This window comes from Amblyomma mixtum, chromosome 4 (assembly GCF_055824585.1).
Source record: "Amblyomma mixtum isolate Tamu chromosome 4, ASM5582458v1, whole genome shotgun sequence".
Taxonomy (NCBI): Eukaryota; Metazoa; Arthropoda; class Arachnida; order Ixodida; family Ixodidae; genus Amblyomma; species Amblyomma mixtum.
Genome location: NC_143015.1, coordinates 119,896,594 through 119,917,597, shown reverse-complemented (window position 1 = coordinate 119,917,597; position 21,004 = coordinate 119,896,594). Strand labels below are relative to the sequence as shown.

At 45.6% G+C, this 21,004-nt stretch overlaps 2 protein-coding genes across 3 annotated transcripts in view; one reads left to right on the top strand and one right to left on the bottom strand.

The window, feature by feature from the left end:
* Positions 1-626: 626 nt before the first annotated feature.
* Nubp2 (NUBP iron-sulfur cluster assembly factor 2) lies at positions 627-15,816 on the bottom strand. 2 transcript variants are annotated; one of them, XM_089587913.1, is made up of 8 exons: positions 15,697-15,816; positions 14,297-14,421; positions 14,145-14,233; positions 10,289-10,398; positions 6,917-7,071; positions 5,889-5,999; positions 5,733-5,802; positions 627-912 (listed from the first exon to the last, which is right to left on the bottom strand). In XM_089587913.1, the coding sequence occupies exons 1-8, from the start codon at positions 15,707-15,709 to the stop codon at positions 785-787; spliced, it is 801 nt and encodes a 266-aa protein (XP_089444039.1). In that variant the 5' UTR covers positions 15,710-15,816; the 3' UTR covers positions 627-784. The 2 variants fall into 2 exon arrangements, with proteins under 2 accessions (XP_089444039.1, XP_089444037.1); XM_089587911.1 differs by lacking the exon at positions 15,697-15,816 and adding an exon at positions 15,275-15,352.
* The window catches only part of Ucp4A (Uncoupling protein 4A), a 32,060-nt gene continuing 26,773 nt past the window's right edge, over positions 15,718-21,004 (top strand). Inside the window, exons 1-2 of the mRNA XM_089587910.1 lie at positions 15,718-15,840; positions 15,885-16,106. Coding sequence (XP_089444036.1) covers positions 16,004-16,106 — 103 coding nt within the window. The 5' untranslated portion in view covers positions 15,718-15,840; positions 15,885-16,003. The remainder of the gene's footprint in view (positions 15,841-15,884; positions 16,107-21,004) is intronic.

Below are 21,004 nucleotides of genomic sequence, written 5' to 3'. Positions count from 1 at the left end.
ATTTCCTGACAGTTCACAGCTGCAAGACAAGGCAAACATGCTGAACAGTGGGTTGATTATGCGAGACCGAGAAAGCAGTACCATAATCAACACACTGTCCACTTTTGTCATTGCGAATTGTCATTGCCATAGTTCAGCATAGTTTAGTTTAGTTTAGTTTATGGGGTTTAAAGTCCCAAAGCAACTCAGGCTATGAGAGACGCCGTAGTGGAGGGCTCCGGAAATTTCAACCCCAGGTGGTCAAAATTTCCGGACCCCTCCACTACGGCGTCTCTCATAGCCTGAGTTGCTTTGGGACGTTAAACCCCATAAACTAAACTATGCTGAACACTGGCAATGACAAAAGTGGACAGTGGGTTGATTATGGTACTGCTTTCTCGGCCTCGCAGATGCATATTCTCAGGTCAAAGTTGGATGACCTGGCACACTAGGTGTTTTAATGGGAAAGCATTATATTTATATGTCCCATCAGCACAAATGCCAGCGTCCACCATCTACTGCACGAAATTTGGAGGATATCAGAACGCCTGTGTATGACATGATTGATGAAATGTAATGCAATGTGTCATGACTAAGCACTTTACAAGTAACGTAATGTAAGGTGTATAGAGACTCTAGAAAGTATAGTCATTTTACAACATAGCGTGACTCGGCACTTTAATGCTTTCGCACGTGGGCAGTCTTGAGTGTGTTCATCGCAAACAGCGGGGGCCCTTTCAAATTTGCTTGATGAGGCCTGCTACTGGAAGAAGACTTCTGCAAAGCATGGCACGAGGGTTAAGGGTCAGGAGGTCACCACCTTGTCCACCACTTCTCTGAAGGCCGCAGCCGTTGCCGAGTCGGCAAACTGGTCCACAAAGTTGACCCCACGTTCCATGCACTCGGCGAGCCTGGGCTCCAAGGGGATCCGACCTACACAGAGGTGACAATATGCGTTCAATGAAGGTATAGAGGAAAACACCTGAGTATAAAGGTTTTGTTGCACAACGGGCTTTTATAATCCATACGCCGGATGAACTGGGGCAACAAACATCTCCATTTTCATTTTGAAATCACTTGTGTGCATTTATATCTCATTCCTATATAGCCGCCACGGTGGCTCAGTGGCTATGGTGCTCGGCTGCTGGCCCGAAAGACGCGGGTTCGATCCCGGCCGCGGCGGTTGAATTTCTTTGGAGGAGAAATTCAAGGCCCGTGCACTGTGCGATGTCAGTGCACGTTAAAGAACCCCAGGTGGTCGAAATTTCTGGAGCCCTCCACTACGGCGTCTCTCATAGCCTTAGTCGCTTTGGGACGTTAAACCCCATAAAACCAAACCAAACCTAAACCAAACCTCATTCCTAAAGCCTCTAGGAATTTCTATATCCTCACCATTTGTACTACTTGCACAGCACGGTAGAGTCAATGCTTAGGTCTAAAGCTATGGCTTCTCAAGCAGATTGGCTACTACGGCTGCAAGAATGACAATCATTTTGCTGCTTTTGCATCAATGTCTCTCTTGCTGTCTGGAGCTGGGCTCTCCCGATACCATGGCAGTTTTGAAAGAGTTAAATGATGGCAATTCAGGCTGCACTAAGCTTGAAGGCAGTTAAAAACCATGCTTGTAGTACTAAACAGCTGACAAAGACAGTGGAAAACCTTGATGGCACCCTCCAGAAAGAAAATGAGGAAATAATTGCTTTCAAAGAGAGAAGCAAACAGAACAATCTAATGGTGTTTGGAATGAAAGAAAGTGAGGAAGAAATTATTCAAGAGCTCAAAACCAAAGTTATTACAGATGTCTTTTAGGATAAATTAGGCGTCGCAGTGGACACCGTAGAAAGAATCCACAGAATCTGAGAGGAACAAACCAAGAAGCCTCAACCGGTGATTCAAAAGCTGTATGACTATCGGGAAAAGCGAGAACTCTACAGGAACTGTAAGAAAGTAAAAGGAACTGAATTCTGTAGCCACAAGGTGTTTTGGTCCACGGGAGGACCCATTAGTATCCAAGCATTTCGTACCTGGTGGGAAATGGGAAATGCTGTATAAATTTCTCTCTTTTACGGTCACTGCTTACTTTTCCCACACACTGAATACCTAGCACAAGCTGTCGGGCTAGTTTGGTGTGGAATCATATTTTGTGAGTTCAGCGCTCTTCCCTATCTGCCTCTCCCTTCAGTGAATGTGCTCGTGCTGCTGCCTTATTGCAATATCCTCTCCTGTGAACTATCAGAGGCCCCCTCTTCAGTCTTAATACACTGGAACAACTGCCTGGTACTCTGGTAACCACCGATGAACAGAAATTTACCTAATGTAAGCAAAATAGTCAGCAGAGGCACCTAAGACTGCTTATGTGAGAGAAGGTGTAAGCACCTTACGAACGCAGTCACCGCGTGGCATTCCACCTCTGCATGGCTCTATGACGCTGCCGCACCCCTTCTGATCTGCATGCTAACTTTGTGAAGGCAGTCGCCGCTGTACCACGGCCTGGACTCTGCCTTTAGGGCATGACGCAGGAACAAACCAAGAAGCCTCAACCGGTGATTCAAAAGCTGTATGACTATTGGGAAAAGCGAGAACTCTACAGGAACTGTAAGAAAGTAAAAGGAACAATTCTGTAGCCACAAGGTGTTTTGGTCCACGGGAGGACCCATTAGTATCCAAGCATTTCGTACCTGGTGGGAACTGGGAAATGCTGTATAAATTTCTCTCTTTTACGGTCACTGCTTACTTTTCCCACACACTGAATACCTAGCACAAGCTGTCGGGCTAGTTTGGTGTGGAATCATATTTTGTGAGTTAACTTTGTGAAGGCAGTCGCCGCTGTACCACGGCCTGGACTCTGCCTTTAGGGCATGACGCGATAGCCAATGGGTCATATATGCAGAACTGGTGTTTCTCTACTTTACATTCATACATCCATGAGTCCTCACACCAATCCTGGTGCAGTGTGACACTGCTCTGGGATGGCAGGTGCTGCCACCAGAGGGAATTGTGCGATCCAGGTTGTCCCAAGCAACCTTGCGCGAGCAATCATTAATTTAACTGCCACCAAATCATTCTGCGATAAACTAACAAGCAATGCTACAAAAATCCCAAGACATCTATAACATCAATACGTTCTGCAGATCTGATATAATCTGTGAAAAGCTGAACACTCTTCTGTATCCTAATGTGCAAAAAAACTTTCCCTGGTGTTATCGAGCACACAGGCAAACACCTTTCGGGAAGAGTATTGGCGGATGCATTTAATAAACTTTTCATACCACAGGGTAGTGAAAGTCTAGAGCCTGCTAGCACCTTGGCACCACATGCTGAGGCACATAGTATGTCAAATACTAGTTTGAACTAATTTTTTCATCATAGCATAGATGAAGAATTTTCATCTCTTACTGTTATTAAAAACGGCAAATCGAAAGATATGAACGCAGTTCGGATAGCCCCTGTTAAGTATTTACTTGATCTGCCGTGTCTTCACACATCTCTAAAATATAATACTTTCAACTGGTGTATTTTCTAAAAACAAAATGCAAGGAGCCTGAATGGTACCTATAATTAAACAAGGCGAAAGAAATAACCTTCATAACTACTGCCCCATTTCAACTTTGCATGTATGCTCAAAAGGCACTGAGAAATTAATACAGACAAGGATGGGATCATACCTACGCCAAAATAAATTGCTACAAGACTTTCAGCATGGTTTCAGATGACATCGGTCTACTGAAACAGCTCTCAAGTCAGAAAGAAGTAATCATCGAATCTTTTATGAAGAAGACGTTGGTAATAGGTATATACATAGACTTTTCAAAGGCATTTGACTCAGTCAATCACAAATATGGTTCCCGTGATGCAAATCCGCAAGCCTTGCTGAAATCATATTTCCAGCGCAGGACGCAGTGTAAATAACTAAACAATGTGAAATCATCTACACTACTTAATAACTCCGGCGTACCGCAGAAGAGTGTTCTAGGATCACTGTTATTTTCCATTTATATAAATGACATAATCTGTTGCATAAACAACGCACAATTTGTATGTACCTATGTGCATAACACATCTGTTTTCATTACAGGTAGTTGCCAAAGTGACATCGAACTTTGTGCAAACAAAGTGTTGGGCAGCATTCAGACATGGGTTGATGCAAATCTTCTTAAGATAAATCCAAATAATCCAAAAATTGTGTTATACTTGCCAAAAGGAAAACACATCTCCGAGCCACTTATTATATGGCTAGGCACAAATATACTGGAAACAGTCAATTCTGTAAAGATCCTTGGTGTCATCTTTCAATGCGCTTAACATGGAATAAACACATAGAACATCTTTGTTCTAAAGAAGCCTCTGCTGTGGGGGACTTATGGAGATTAAAAAGCATACTTCCCAAAAAAACTTGAAACCATGCTCTACAATTCCCCGGTGTTGTCTTTACTACAATACTCTAACCTCGTTTGGGGCACAACTGGAAGTCACAAACGGGTCTAATCTGCACTTACTCCAGAAAAAAAGCCTTGAGATTTATAGCAAATGATCATCTGTCCCATGATCTCCTTCTGCGATGTGACACTGCTCCCATTTTCAAAATGGATCGTTACAGGTTGCTGGTATGCTTTAAGTCCTCCGTTAAAACCAGCGACACCTTAGCGGAAACCGCGAAGCTGGAAAAGAACAAATCTTGTCGCCACACCCGTCATGGTGAAACGTGGAATGTGCCCACGCCACAAGAAAAATACTGCGAGGAATCATCACACTGCCTTCTTTGTTAAATCGGTTGGAACAAGAGTCCTTTTTGCAATCCCAATTCTAAGATTAGTTTTCTCATGTGAAGTGCGTCGTATGTTTCAGTCGTTCCCACATAAATTTGTTTTCGATGACAACTGTTTATTCATGTCCACTCACATTCATTTCCAATACCCGCTGTGTCCCCAATAATGTTGGTAACACTTTTGTGGTTCTTTTTTTTTTTTGACCTGTGAAAGACTGCTCCCATAGCCGATTCTTATGAATGCCAATTTGTGAGGAGGCAGGACCCGTTGTCACGGCTTTTTGTCCCGTCTCCTCCTCTGAAAAAAGGAAATGAAAGAATTGACCTCACCTGCCAGGCTGCATGAGGACACCATCTTTTGTGGATGTGTTATCTCTCACACATGCATGCACATGCGCGCAGTAAGTAGTGATGTAAAACTATCGAAAAATTGACTATCGATACTATCGATAGTGTAAAAAAACTATTGATAGTGCCACTATCGATAGATTATCGATAGTATTATCGATAGTCTACTATCGATAGTAATACTATCAATTCTACTATCGGTAGTATTACTATCGATAGTGAAACTGTCGATCGTAACCGCTGCAGAAATGCTTTTCGCAAACATGCCTCGCAACTAGGACATTCGCATGCTAGCATTTTATACAGCTACTTTACATACGGAACGTCTGCAGAGCTCGGTGACGCGCAGGCCGCGAAAACGGGCGAGTCCTGTCAGTCATTCATATCATCATCTTCATACCACACACTCGGTAAACCAAGTTTTGCATGCAGTGGATACGTGTGGTTGATTTTATAGAACCGATAGTACTATATATAACAAGTAGTATCGATACGCCTGTCGATAGTACTATCGATAGTCTTTTTTGCCATCGATAGTTCGATAGTGACTCAACTATCGATAGTTTTTCATCACTAGCAGTAAGGCCTTCAAAAGGACAGCACACAGTAAGAGCAGGAAAAGTTTTCTATAACAGCTCACCCAGGAAGGGAACGCTGACCATCTTGGCCAGCTCTTGGCCACCTCCACTGGAGAAGATGTTGCTGCACTCCTGCAGAGGAAAGCAGGGGGGGGGGGGGCATCCATCTTCAGACCACATAACAGAACGAGGTAGGCTAATAGGCAACTGCAACTTACTGCGCAGTTGGGGCAGACGAAGCCGCTCATGTTCTCCACGATGCCCAGCACGGGCAGGCCCGTCTTGCGGCAGAACGTCACCTCCCGCAGCACGTCCCCCACCGACAGCGCCTGGACAGTTTCCTCGCCAAGATCACAACAACGCCTGCCTCTCCACTGACATGTTTAGTGCAGCGTGGATAATACTGACGCTGTGCAGTCACCAATACCGATCCATGCAAAGACGCTGGGTGAGGGCTCAAAGTTTCAAACAGCCCGCGAGAACCTCATTTGCAAGATCGCTACTGCTCTGGGTTGGCGGCCCAAAGAAGCTCACTGGTGGGTCACGATGCATCCAACAAAACTTAAAGGTGCACTGAAGAAGATTCTGAACTTGTCTTTTTGCCGCGGGAACTCGATCTACACGTTCCTAGCATTCTTAGAAACTGTGACTTATTGCCCGGTGTGGCCAATTTCCCTAATTAAATCGAATTAACATCCGGCTCCCGCCTTTATTTTTTTAATTCTCCCCCGTACGGTGGGCGGAGTCGACCAATGCGTGAAGTGCCTTTCAGTCAGCTCCGTGGAGGCTTTGCTTTCGCTTTATTTTCTTTTTTAGGTTTCCATGAATAAATAGTTTCATTCACAGATAATATAGCTGCAGAGCGGCAAGCCGCCACGGGACTGGGTGAAAGGCACTCCACGCGTTGGTCAACTCCGCCCATCCTACGGGGGAGAATTTAAAAAAAAAAAGGCGGGAGCCGGACGTTAATTCGATTTAATTGGGGAAATCGGCCACACAGGGCAATAAATCGAAGTTTCTAAGAAAGCTCGGAACGTGTAGATCGAGTTCCCGCGGCAAAAAGACAAGTTCAGATTCCTCTTCAGTGCACTTTTAAGGGTGTCCCATCAGTGGGCCACGACGCACAGGGATTGGGACACTGCCGCGATGAATGTGTTAAACGAGTTATTTGCACAAAAGCACCACACAAAAGCGCAGCACATGCATGAAAGACAGCGCATAAACGTCGTAAAACATGGCGTCTCACCTGCGGAGTGGTGACAAGGATGGCGCCATCGGGGCTGAGTCCACGCAGCACTTCAACAGTGGACATGTGCTCATCCGAGGTGCCGGGGGGCGTGTCCACCACCAGGTAGTCCAGCTCACCCCAGCAGACGTCAGCCAGAAACTGCCGAATCATGGCTGCGTGCCCAGACAGACAAGTTTGGTTCTACTTAGATGAACTTCAATGGAATCGGTTTCAAGCCCGGCACTTTGGAAAAGGAACAAAAGAGGCAATGAGAAGGCGATGCACTGCCTCCTCAGTGTCACTTGGAATGGCTGCCCCACTTGTCGGTCACTTAAGATGCCTCCATGACACAGGCAATGACACAATGACATGACACAAGAACATGGCTTACACCACGGCATCCACTAATGTCAAGCCGCTTTCACCTCTCTCTCTTGCTGCCTCCCTTTTCACATCCATTTTGTGAGAAAACAAAGACACAGAAGGTACTGACACGTGTCCCTTTTCATCACGTAGCCGGACAAATCCCTCTCTCATGGAATTTTATGCACCTCACAGTTGAGCAGTGAGCAGTCAATGCTGGCAGGCATCCGACAGTTCTGCCTATAAATTCGATCTTGTGAGGCACTGACTTTGTGAAGGAAGCTTGAAAGGATTGTCATGTAGTGGCGACGCCAGTCTAAAAACACAGCGAAAAGGGCTTCGAAAAGAAACTTTATTGGGCTCATTTCCAGCCCCGAAAAACTAAACGATTCAGCGGCGCCAATAGCAACAAGTGTGCTCGGCAGTCGTCGAACAGAATGCCTGCCGCTTTCGGCTGCACTCAATCTAAAGCTGGCAAGGAACCACTCAGATAAGGTGCGAAAGCAAAAGCAGTCAAACGTGACTGCAATCATTCGAGATTAGTGCGGTTGCATCTCGCGTCACAAAAGAAATAATAAAAGCCAAGTAATGGCGGCTTTCAGCGTGAACAAACAGTACAAAGATTCATGGCAGTATGTACAATGCAAACTGAATTTTTCTGAAGAATGCTGTTTATCTGTTCCTTACAAGTGTTGATAGAAAATAATGTCCCTGGTGTTGTAAAAGGAAATGTAGACATGATGACCTGCATGGAACTGCTTAAACATCCTCACAAATATTCTCCTGCTGATTATTACGCTTAAAAAACTAAACATGTTGACAGATTTTCCTGTCTGGTGACCGCTACCCGAGACGCCCTACAACGCAACGACACACTCAGCACACGAACCCCGTTGAGTGTTGAGTGTAGGTGATGAGTGCTGTCTCCTGGAACTGCGCCTATCAAACACATATTTCTCGTCAAAAGGTAACTTTTACAAACAAGTGAAACGAACACCAATAGGAGCCTCTATCTCTGGCGTCATGGTCAATGTAACCATAGAACAGATCGAAGAACGAGCCCTCAACTCATTCTACCCACAACCAATGATTTTCCTCAGGTATGTCGATGACTGCTTCGCAGTCATCAATTTAAACTCCGTAGGACCAGATATTCAATTCATGCTAGAGGTGGAAAAGGAGATCTCCCTGCCATTTTAGAACGTCTTCGTATCCCAAAAACACGGCGCCCTTCAGTTCTCCGTTTAACGCAACCCAGCTCACTCAGGTCGATATCTCTACTTCACTTCGAACCTCCCGACAGTGCACACACTGCGGTGAAGACATTGTTCAGAGGAGTTGAGACACACTGTAGCACAGAAGGAAAGAACAATGCACGGTATTAAAAGAGCTCACTGTGAGCGACTACCCAAAAACTATTCAAAAAACCATTTGCCTCCTAAAACACAGCAACATGCGCTGAGAAATCAACGCACAGCAACCTGCGCAACCACAAAAATGCATCACTCTGCCTTGTGCCCAAGATGCCAGTGAAACCATCACCCGAATCCTGAAAAAAAGGGCGTCTCCAGGTCGTGCAACAAGCCTACAAACACTGTTGTGCTTTGCCTACCTGTTCCCAAAGACCGGCCACGGACAGAAAGAGCCCAAGGCATTACCCACAAAATTCCTTGTGCCGAATGCGACGCAAGCTACATCAGCGAAACAAAAAATTTAAAAGGAAGAATTTGGCGATATAAAAATGACATTCGAAACTTCGCAAGAGAGCGCAATCCTGTAGCTAAACATTCCAAAGACTCGGACCACAGAATCAACTTGGACGAAACCAGCATTCTCGGAACCGTAACAAATTACCAAAAAAAGGCTCTTACTTGAATCCTTGCGCATTCCAACTACCCTGAATAAAGGGAAACCTGAGCACAGTATATGCACAGGGATTTTGCTCTGCAGCTTAAAGAAGAAAAGTCGCCATCGACCGCCTCCCCCCGGTACCCTCCACCATGCCTCCTTTCCTGCTGCTTCCCCTCCATGCTTACTTAAAGACGCTAGCTACTGCCCCCAGTCACTGCTGGAGGAGCCGAGCTGGCTCTGAAATGTTTTTTTTTTTTTTAATTCAAGTTTTTGGTTGGAGATGTATCATAATTTTATTATATGATTAAGCTTGCGAGTGAAAACGAACTTCCACGTAGCGCTACATTGAGACAGAGATGAAGGTGGTCTGTTGATTTTGCTCATGCTCAGTGTGAACCATCAACATTCATACCATGCACTCTCGTGATTCTGAACTCGCAACCAATGCCAGAAGATTGTAAGAGCTACACATTCCCACAAAGGCTTAGCCTGAAGAAGAACTGCAGATTGGGCTAGTTGGTATAGATTCATGTGATGGTTCAACAGCGCAAACACACACAGACCAAGAAGGAGACAAGACACACACAGCGCTGAAATTGTGACACATTAAAGACGCCCATGTACAAGAAATAAACTGAAGAAGAACTGCAGATTGGGCTAGTTGATGTAGATTCATAGTGATGGTTCAACATAGCAAACACACACAGACCAAGAAGGAGACAAGACACACACAGCGCTGAAATTGTGACACATAAAAGACGCCCATGTACAAGAAATAAACTGAAGAACTGCAGATTGGGCTAGTTGGTGTAGATTCATAGTGATGGTTCAACAGAGCAAACACACACAGACCAAGAAGGAGACAAGACACACACAGCGCTGTGTGTGTCTTGTCTTCTTCTTGGTCAGTGTGTGTTTGCGCTGTTGAACCATCACTTTGAGCCTAGCCTGAGACAGCAGGAATCGTCTTGATGCAGACTCCAAACAAACTAAAAGCCCTTCGTTAATCAGCCCTCACTCACACAACATGGTAGGCAAGCACCTCTTCCGCCGCCCACCCTGTCTAGCACTGAGCGTGACCCCATCAGGCTCCCAAGAGTTTTCTTTCTATGCCAAGTTACCACCAAGCTGACTGCACTGTGTCAATCTGCAATGCTCCAAACCAGGGTGACTGACCATGCTTCTTGGGCCCCCTCCAGATGATGGGGTCATTTTTGTTGGCTAGGAGGAACCCAATCGACATCACCGCCAGCCGTTGGCTTGCATCCGTGTACACTGGAACCCACCTGCAATAGTCACAAGAGCATTCGACAAGAGTAGAACAACAAAGCCCCCTCTTTAAAAGTAATGCCACTTTATAAGAAGCTACAATGACCGGTGAACCGACCATGAAGCAGGTGGGAACACAGTGCGCATTATGATCATGAGTAGCTGCTAGCAAGAAAGTAACTCGGACAGCCTGCACAAAGACTACCTAGCAACAGAAGTCATTCATCAAGTGAACCGAACGAATACAATGGCTTTCAGAACATGGCAACAATGCCATCAGTAGTACTGTCAAAAATTCAGGGGGGCACTTTGTTAACCTAAAGTGGGGTGAGGCGAAAGCCTTAAGCGCGGTGTTGCTGCTTGTGTCAGTGACGTGTTGTTAAGATGTTAAGCTTCGCCTCTAAGAGTGGAACGCGACAGCATCTTGCAATGCAGCCAAGGAGTCCATAGAACACATCGCCCATTCGGTTCTACACCTTGCTCATCGGTAAATTGGTTTTTGAGGAAAGGAAATGTATCTGTCTCCCATACCTCGGTGGACACCTGAACCTCACTTTAACAGGAAGGGAGGAAGATGGGAGTGAAAACGAAGACACCAAAGACACCATATTCACTAGACACGCCTTTGTTCATTCCAAACCATGGAGCTGGCATGGAGGAGTGGTTAGCATGCTCGTCTCGCACTCCGGAGACCGGGGTTCGATTCCCGAACTCGACCAATTTCCTACTTGGTTTTATTTATTTATCTGGTCTCACTATAAATGTTAATTAGGCTAATTGGGTAATTAAGCAATTAACTAAACTCATTCCCACTTACTTGGAGCATCACTATACGATCCCTTTAATTGGTTGCATGGTTACTAGCCAAAGTACAATTGGCCCCATTTGAAATTCGCGCACTGTGACGTCATGACCGTTTCGACCTATTGAAAAGCCTGACATTTCTGTCGACAACTCCTGCTTACAACGATGAGGCATTAAAGGCTTCCGCCTTAAAAGACAGCAGCTGGCCAAGCCAGTCCAGTTTACAGGGTGGCCAGTGACATTATGCTCCAAAGAAAAGCTAACTGACCACACAGGTGGCTCGTTGAGGAACAAGCTGGGAACCGAAATAAAAAAAGTCCCGCTACAGATACTGCGCTAGTAAATTCGCCAGTATTTACTTTGATCCAAGGAAAACATGGCAAACGATAAACGGCCTTCTCAGGCCAACCTCACGTGGCACACCACATAAAATGAAGGTAGATGAGCATTTTCTGAGCGGAAAATACCTTGCCAATGAATTCAATCGATGTTTTCGAGATTTTGGAGCATCACACTGTCAGCCAATTTCAGAGCCAACATCTTATATTCAGAATGTTACGTCAAATACAATGTTCTTGAAGCCTGTTGCTCCTGCTGAAATCATCAGTATAATAAGCGACATGAAAAATAGCTTCTTCTCTTCTGGTTATGATGGGATCAATATTAAACCAATCAAAGCCGCTTCTAATCTTATTTGCTAGGTGCTTTGTCATTTAATTAAAGGTGCACTGAAGAGGAATCTAAACTCGTCTTGTTACCGGGGGAACTCGATCTACGCGTTCCGAGCATTCTTAGAAACTTCGAATGATTGTCCCGTGCAGCTGATTTCCATAATTTAAATCGGATTACACATCCTAGTTCCCGCCTTTTTGAACTCACTGCTGAAGGTAGGAGGAAACTAATGCGCGGAGTGCCTTTCAGGCAGTCGCATGGCGGCTTCGCTTTCACTTTTATTTTGGTTTTTAGGTTTCCATGAATAAATACCGCATATTGCCGCGCATAAGTCGATGGTTTTTTTTTTTAAATGTCCTTCTAAAGTTGGAGGGTCGACTTATAAACGGAGTCGACATATATGCGGAGTCTTAAAGTCGGCCTATATGCGGGGTCAAAAGTAATTTCGGCCGAGTCGCGGATAATATCACGCCCCGTGCGCTCGTAATTACATAAGTCGTCACACACGGTGCAAAAGTGGATCTGCTTAAAAAAACTTGAATTTAATTGAGATATGCACCAAAGGTTTGTTTTAATACGATAGCAACTTGTTATCAACAAACCGTGGGCGTTCCAAGGAAAAACTGCCAAAGCCGGGCGGGCGATGTTTGATACAAATGGGACAGCTACAAATCCAATCCAATCCAAAACTGAGTGAGTTCAAAAAAAGGCGGGAGCCGGGACGTTTATGCCGTTTGTCACGGTTAATGCCGTGGACTCAGAAATAGCACCTATAAAGTTTGGCGTCCCACAAGGATCAATATTAGGTCCCATGTTATTCCTTCTGTATATAAATGACACTGCCTCACTTCCAAGCACCCAGGATATTATCCTGTATGTCGACGACACCAATGTTTTCTTCTCCTCATTTATCGTCCCTTGATTACTCCGGAAACACGTGGCTCCAAAACTTATCTCAATGGCTAGATGCTAACCAGTTAAGTTTAAACGTAACGAAAACTAAATATATTACAAGCCATCCAACATCTCTCATAAATTGCAGTTCAATTCTCATACTTTAGAAAAAGTATTTTAACATACATTTCTAGGTGTCAAATTCAATGAAAACCTCCACTGGACAGATCACAAGAATTCTGTGAAAAAAAGCATAATTCAAGTAGTAGGCTCACTCAATAAAGTTCCAAGCGCATCTCCCTCACAAATTAAAACGTCAGCTGTACTTTGCTTTATAACATTCCCGCTTGCATTGTTGCATACTAGTCTGGGGTATCACATCCCAATCTACTTTAAAAAGCTTATTTGTTATGCAAAAGAAAGCCTTATGATTTATTCATAATTTATCTACATGTTGTCATGTCCAAGGGTTTACTCACATCGGGACGGGTGACTGAAACCAGCTGAGTCCGCTTGCCGAGCATGAGACTCAACCAACCTCGTTCTCTTCATATTTGGCGTAGCGACGCCAACCACACTGAATAGGCATCGCCTCTTCATAGGCGTCACAATATAAACACGTCTCCGAATTCTTCGAAGCAGACAGAACACCGAACACTGATGTTCTCTACTACCAACGGCTTTCTGAAATGATCTATCCAGAGATGAAAAGAAACCGTGAATTGTTTCTTTCTGCTTTTTCTAAGAAAGAACCACCTTACGAGTTAAGGTGCCAATCCTTATTGAAACCCTCAATTAGAACAAACTACAGAATGCAATTACTTCATTGGCAAATCCCTAATTGTATGAATACTTACCCTGCTCTAATTGAAATAATCGATGACTCGTCCTCTTTGGCTGCTAGCAGAAAAGAGCTAAATTCTATTTTTTGCACAGCTGTAAGACTTTCTGAAGGTTTTCTTGAGTGCTAGTGCTTTATGTTTCCTACGGGATGTCATTAAATTTATTCAGAAATGATTTATATACTTTCATCAGTAATTCATGCACATTTTTCGGACTTATCGTGACACATTGTTTATTTAGTAAACCAAATTAGTTTTATAATGGATTGTTATATACCAACTTGCATGTGTCGATCTAATTTAATTTGCTGCCATTCCCTCTTAAGTGAAATGACGTTCTTATATTGTGTTAATTTTATGTCGAGTACTAGGCGTTACAACCAGCCTTATGTTATGACTGCTTTTGTTCTTGTGCTGCCAAGTTATAAAGGCGCGGTGGTCCTCGTTACCGCCTTTTGCCTCTGTTCGATGGCTGTATTGTCAAAAGCACCATAAATTCAAAAAAATTCAATAGCCTCACCCTAGGAAGGCTCTGCACGGCACACACATACCCTTGTGGGCACTGGTGGATGCTATGGTGATCTAGGTTGAGCATCTTGGGAATGCTGGGCCCACAGAGGTCCACATCCAGCAGGCCCACCTGAAAGTATGAACTGTTCGAGACATCTATTTGTCGGGGATGCTGAGGCGCAGACTTCCGTACCTTCTTGCCCAGAGAGACCAGCGTCAGAGCCAGCTCGACAGCAACCGTGCTCTTGCCGACCCCGCCCTTGCCAGACAGCACGAGTATGATGTGCCGCACGCCAGGGAGTATACGGCCGCCATCACCTGAGAGGTGTTGCCTGTTACCACAGTTATACCGGAAGAGCAAACAGCTCACTTTCACGCAGTCTTTGCAATCAACCAGCTTGAAACAGAATGTTTGTTAATACAGTGCATCCACGATAAGCAAAAGTTGCTTTAGCAGCAATTAACACCTCAAGTGCTACTAGCATTGAGTGTGTGTTTTCTGCACTGAATGGCTTGCGCTCCTCAATGGGAGCATGGGGGCAGACTCTTCGCCAGGCACTTATCTGCCTTTTGATCTGCACCCTTGAAACTGTAACTGCGTTGTCTAAATAAAACGCTTTGACCTTGACGTCGCCTCAGTCATGAAATTTATGAGCGTGAACACAGGAGCGCGTGCCCGATAGCCTCGAACCCTACCTGTAGCGATAAGTGGCGACCGCTTTCAGAAACAAAGTGGAAAGACAGTTTCTCGGAAGCAAGCAACGCAGCCAAACTCTTTCCACCTTGTGCGAAAAGTAGCCGCCACATGTCGCCAAGCGTGCGCTCCCGTGTTCACGCTCATACATTTTCACTTTAAAGCACGGTGTAAGAAAAATTCTTTAAAGCGATAGAATGCTTTCTCAGCACGCAAGAAGAATAATCCTGCCCAAGTGTCGCACATCAAAGCGCAGAAGTTACTCTCAATGAGCGCGAACACTAAACTAAGTTCGGCATTACATGTGATGCACTAGAAGCTAGGTTCGTTTTTTGGCGCCTTAAGCGTTTCCTCACAAGACAGATTGTAAAATTCTGCTTACGCCACAGTTAAATGTGTACACTCATGTCAGAGAGATGATCGCGATTGACAACTAAAACGCATGTGCGACGAAACGTCCGCTTTTCAACAACGTACCAGCTTGCGCCTCCATATTATACGGTTTTACGGGTTACGACGGTCATAGAAAGCAATACGTGAACCTTCCTTCGAGGGCATTCGAGGGTGATAGCGTTTGTTATTATTGCCCACGTGTTATTGCCTAGAGCACCTAGAGAGACAGCTCGCGGCGCTGAACTCCTTCCTCCATGGCCGCACTTCAGCCACCACACGGCCACCATGGACGCTCAAAGCATCATGGGCCTACATGGGCCGGTGAGCTACACAGAAGGGAAGTACAGTGCCTGCGCATGAGTGGCGTTACTTTGGCGTTACTAAGATGTACCCCATGTTTCTCTACGGCCGAGTCCCAAGCGAGCTGACGCCTAGCGGTGGGGAAGAGGACAAATCCCTCGGATTGACTCTGAAATAAAGTTTTTCCATCCATCCATTCATCCTACTTCTTCCGTCCATGGTACATCCGGCGCGGCCGGCGCACAGCTGACGACGCCTGCGCGCAAGGCCGTCGGCCAGGCCGGCTATGTACCGCCGGCGAGCGGGGAGCTGGCGACCCGTCGATCCCTTCTAGTGGTCCGCAGGCCCGCGCGGTGTCAGCGCCCGAGGCCCGAGGAAGGATCAGCCGGCCCGCCGCACGGGGATGGCAGGCGACCGATGCGCGACAGTCCTAAGAGCACGCCGAATATTCCGCCACTCCTGATCAGAGCCTGCCGCGGCGGCGATTAGTTGCGCTGCGCGCGAGTCCTCGCCATGGCCGCGACCATCGCACGCATCCCTTCGGAGCCTCAGTACATCGACAGCTTCTTCTACAAGTACGCGCTCTCCGTGGCCGCCGCAGCCGTCGCCGAGACGAGTGAGTGGCTCGGGAGCTGAGCACGGAGAGTAGTGGCCAGCCGCGAACGTCGGCAGGCGCTCGCCAACTCCTGTACTACACGCAGGCCTCTGATTCTCGTTGTTTGCCTGCTCTCTGTCGAGCTTTTTCCGTTGTCTCTCGTTTCCTTATCCTTCAAGAATTTTGCGAGGGTATGTTTGCTATTTCCGCAATGTCTTTGTAACGACCCTCCGAGGAAATCTGCACGGTTTCGGGCGTGCAAGGTCCCGTCAAGGAGGACTCTAGCAACAGGTTGAGCCGGGCTCAGCTGGCACGTGTAACGGGCCAACAACAGGGACAGTGTTGCGTAAGCGTCGGTTGGCGACATGTTACGCGAAAAGAACGCATGGCACGCCGCGCGATTGAGCCTGTAGGTCGATTGGACCGATGCCCTTGGTGTAATGTGTTTGCATGTTATCGGTGCGCGAGGGTTGTTTAGAGCTGGGTCCGCGGTCTCTGAACGAGTGGGTCAAAGAGCCTTGAGAGCGTTTCTCTGCGCTTGTGGGCAAACAAGGACGACAAGATGAGAAAACGTGTGGTGGAGGAGATTATTGTGTTGTCGCTTGCGCGTGTCGCCATTGGTGTGACTTTCGCTCGAGCGGCGGCGGCGGCTCGGGGGTTGCACATATTCCCGCGGAAACTGGGAGAGGTTCCAACTCGTTTGGGCTGTCTTCCAGGTTGCGTCTGGAGAAATATGTAATATTTTACCATTAATCTACAGCCGCAAACTCTGGTCACATCGTCACCTTGAGGTCACAGTAAACGTCACATAAACTGCTTTTAACGCGATATCGTTAAGGAGCTCATGTCGCAGAAAATCCGGCGTTGACGTCGTTTGACGGTGAGCGAAAAATCTCCACAGGAGCAACCTAGGTGGCAGGTGTACAATTTAGGTCACGTGACCGTGCAGCGCCATCACAACCTGCCCACCGCCGCGGTGGCTCAGTGGTTATGGTGCTCGGCTGCTGATCCAAAAGACGCGGGTTCGGTCCCGGCCGCGGCGGCTGGAATTTCTTTGGAGGAGAAATTCTAGAGGCCCGTGTACTGTGCGATGTCAATGCAGGTTAAAGAACCCCAGGTGGTCGAAATTTCCAGAGCCCTTCACTACGGCGTCTCTCATAGCCTGAGTTGCTTTGGGACGTTAAACCCCATAAACCAAACCAAACCACAAATTCTACAGGGCCCTGTACTGTGCGATGTCATTGCACGTTAAAGAATCCCAGGTGGTCGAAATTTCCGGAGTCCTTCACTACGGCGTCTCTCATAGCCTGAGTTGCTTTGGGACGTTAAATCCCATAAACCGAACCAAACCACAAATTCTACAGTGCCCTGTACTGTGCGATGTCAGTGCACGTTAAAGAAACCCAGGTGGTCGAAATTTCCGGAACCCTCCACTACTGTTAGCCCGAGTTGCTTTGCGACGTTAACCCCCATAAACCAAACCTGCCCACCAGAACTGCCCACTGTGGCAGGCGGCAGTTCAATTAATGATTGATCGCTCGGGAAGGGAAACCTGAGTCGCACAAGCCCCAGTGGTGGCAGCCCCTGCCATCGCAGCGCAGTGGCACATCGCTTAACTGCTGCACCACTGCACCAGGAGTGGTATGAGGACTTCCAGGAATATGTGAATGTAGAGGATGACCAATTCTACATATGCACAAATTAACCCGTTACGTTATCGCGTCATACTCTTAAGGAAGAGCATAATTAGTGCCCCCTCCAATTTTTCACTCTTTTGCTTGAAAGCTGGAGTTCAAAAACAGCACTGTTAAATCGTTGTTTAACTTAATGGTTTCAGTGATTAAACTTGCACCCTGCATCTTACGACTGTTATCGTGGGTTAATGGGCCAATAAAATGTGTCAATAACAAGTGTCATCTTGTGGCTGCTTGGCAGGACTTGGCTGGTGTCTACTCGCAAGTCAAAAAACAAACGGCTGTGTTTACAGCAACCTAGTTCAATTTTTCTGTCGTGCTAGAAGTGATAGCATGGAGGGGTCTTGAAAAATGGCTCTAGTGGGGAATGACGCCGCTTTAGTTGTAATGCATCATTTAAATCCCAGGTTGATAAAAGCACATTACTAGAAATGTGCAGTGCAGTGTACAAAGTGGTGGGAAAGGATTAGGACCAAGGTCATTGGACAACCTCATAGAGTGACAAGGCAGGACGTAGCCGACATGGCTGGATTTGGGCATGGGGACTTGCATTACGGGACTGACAGGACACATTTGTCAGGTTGTTGGTCTGCTGTTCACTGTGCACAAATTTCAGGGGTGCGTCTATATACCTTGATGCACCTGTCTTTTTCACGCATCTTCCACTTCTGCTTTGTACAAAAAGCTTTATTGTCTAGGTGTTGGCATGTTGTCATAAAGTGTTCTGAAAGGAAGTTGCTGGAGAAGACGCTGACGAAGAATCCTGAGATTGTGGTGTTGCCGGTTGTTTGTCAACACCAGTCATGCCAAATGGTTTTCAGGCATGGTGCAAACAAACAACAGTTTACTGCTGTCTTGAGCGAACGTGAAGAGTACCGTATCTTCCGGTGTATAAGACGCACCCACCATATATGCAGGCTGTCACTGAAAAAGTTGGTATATAAGACGCACCCGTGTATAAGACGCACCCCAATTTACCCAGTTAGGCTAGTGAGGTCTAATTAAACATGCTTGTGCGACCATCGCAAAATGCACCGTACCTGTCAGAAGTTCTTAAGCACCGCTAAGTGATCGGAAAAGGCAACACTCACGCAATACCCACCCACGTTTTAGCAAAAAAGAAAACAAACGAAAGAACTCTCCTTATGTCCATAACAACATTTTATATTAACTAAAAACCTTCGAAGTCTTCATCTTCGGATGCACTATCAAAAAGTCCGCTCATTTCTGGATGCAACGCAGTTGAAACATTCTCTTCGCACTACGTACACGGAGCAAAGAAAGTTGCAAAGGGTGACTAAAGAAAACGCCGGCTTGTCTTGATAATGGCGAGAAACGCGATTGTCGCCATCTTTGGGCATTTCATATTGCTTTTGCTTGGAGCCTCTGAAATGGCCACGTGTTTATGATCCCGGAAGTCGTCATCCCCGCCGTTTCATAATAAAGTTCACCTAAAAAAGTTGCGCACGACAGTCCCCGTATTGAAGTATTAACCGTGTTACAACCGCGTTATTGGTATTGATATTTTTTCGATGAAAAAGCTTGAACATGAACCAGAGTAATTTCTGAAATCGCAAAAAAAAACACAAAAATTCGCATGTAAGACGCACCCTTGTATAGGATGTACCAGCAAGATTTTTGAAAAAAAAGCCGTGTCTTATATCCTGGAAAATACGGTAACATGATGCACCTAAGAGATATAACTCGTCTGCATGCTCAGACAGAACACAGCTCCACAACCTTTGAATCAGTTCACTGATAGTTCGCTGAAAGCTGAAAGAAAACTCGTTGTTTGCCGAGACCCCAGAGCACATACCAGTTTGGCATTTTGTGTACCCTCTCTGCATCAGCATTTATCGTAACAAAATTTGCAAGACCTGCACTAGCATATTTCAGGTTTTGGTCTTAAAATCACTCATGGTACACAGTAAAATGCACGACTGATGTAGTTACAATGTACTCCGTCAATTTGAACTGCAGATTTATTCAAACTAACATTTCGTTCTCGTCGAAGCCAAGTGTATTAAAAAGTTTCTCATTAATTTGAAGTATGGATTATTTAAGTAATTTTTTGTTCATTTTGAGTTTGAATTCTCAAGAGACAAGTGTAGTAGAGTCATTGTTTTAAGGGGGAATCCCAGGTGAAAGCTAGACTTTAGAATTGCTGTACCAATTTTGACAAAATTTCTAGGGATTTACCTTGTTGTTAGACTATATTGTAAATTTCGTCACTCTAGTGCAAACAGAAAAAAAGTATAGCTGTTGTATTGAGCAATGATGTGTGCTAGCTTAAGAAAACTATCATTTTAAAAATGATGAAGATATACTAATTGTTTGCAATTAGATACCTTCTAGGTGGTTTCTAGTACAGGGAAAGTAATTTTTTTTTCGTCATTGTATATCAAACATCTGAAATATTTGTGTAGTTGAAAAAATGTAGAGATCTAAAAGCTGCCTTATCTTGTTTCTGACAGAATTTCAGTCTAGAAACCACTTTGAAATTGATAGTTTTCCTCACGGCGTTGTTTTACCAAAAAGTCCGAACAGAGAACAATAGGTTCAAAAGGTTTCAGAGCATGCTATTCAATTTTATGGTCAAAAATAGTTACGTTGCTCTGCTGCATAGCCTTTCTCTTCACCACGATGCTTTTCTGTGGCAGTTGCTACTAGTGGTCATCTTTTCAGCTTTAGAGCTGTCCAGCGCCCTTGTCTGCTCTTGTGAAATGCTGTCTTTGGTTGCTTCTTAATTTAGGATCCATATTTTAGCTGTTCTTAACTTAAGTTAAGAACAACGCAGCGAGCTACGGAAAGGAAAATGATAGGTGTAACGTTAAGAGATCGGAAGAGGGCGGAGTGGGTGAGAGAACAAACGCGGGTTAATGACATCCTAGTTGAAATCAAGAGGAAGAAGTGGGCTTGGGCAGGGCATGTAATGCGAAGGCAAGATAACCGCTGGTCCTTAAGGGTAACGGAGTGGATTCCAAGAGAAAGCAAACGTAGCAGGGGACGGCAGAAAGTTAGGCGGGCGGATGAGATTAAGAAGTTTGCGGGGATACAGTGGCGGCAACTGGCAGAGGACAGGGTTAATTGGAGAGACATGGGAGAGGCCTTTGCCCTGCAGTGGGTGTAGTCAGGCTGATGATGATGATTTTAGCTGCAGCTAGTCCTCACCCTCACTGAAACAGCCAAGGCGGCTCTAGTCTCCACTGTTCTCAAGGATGTCTT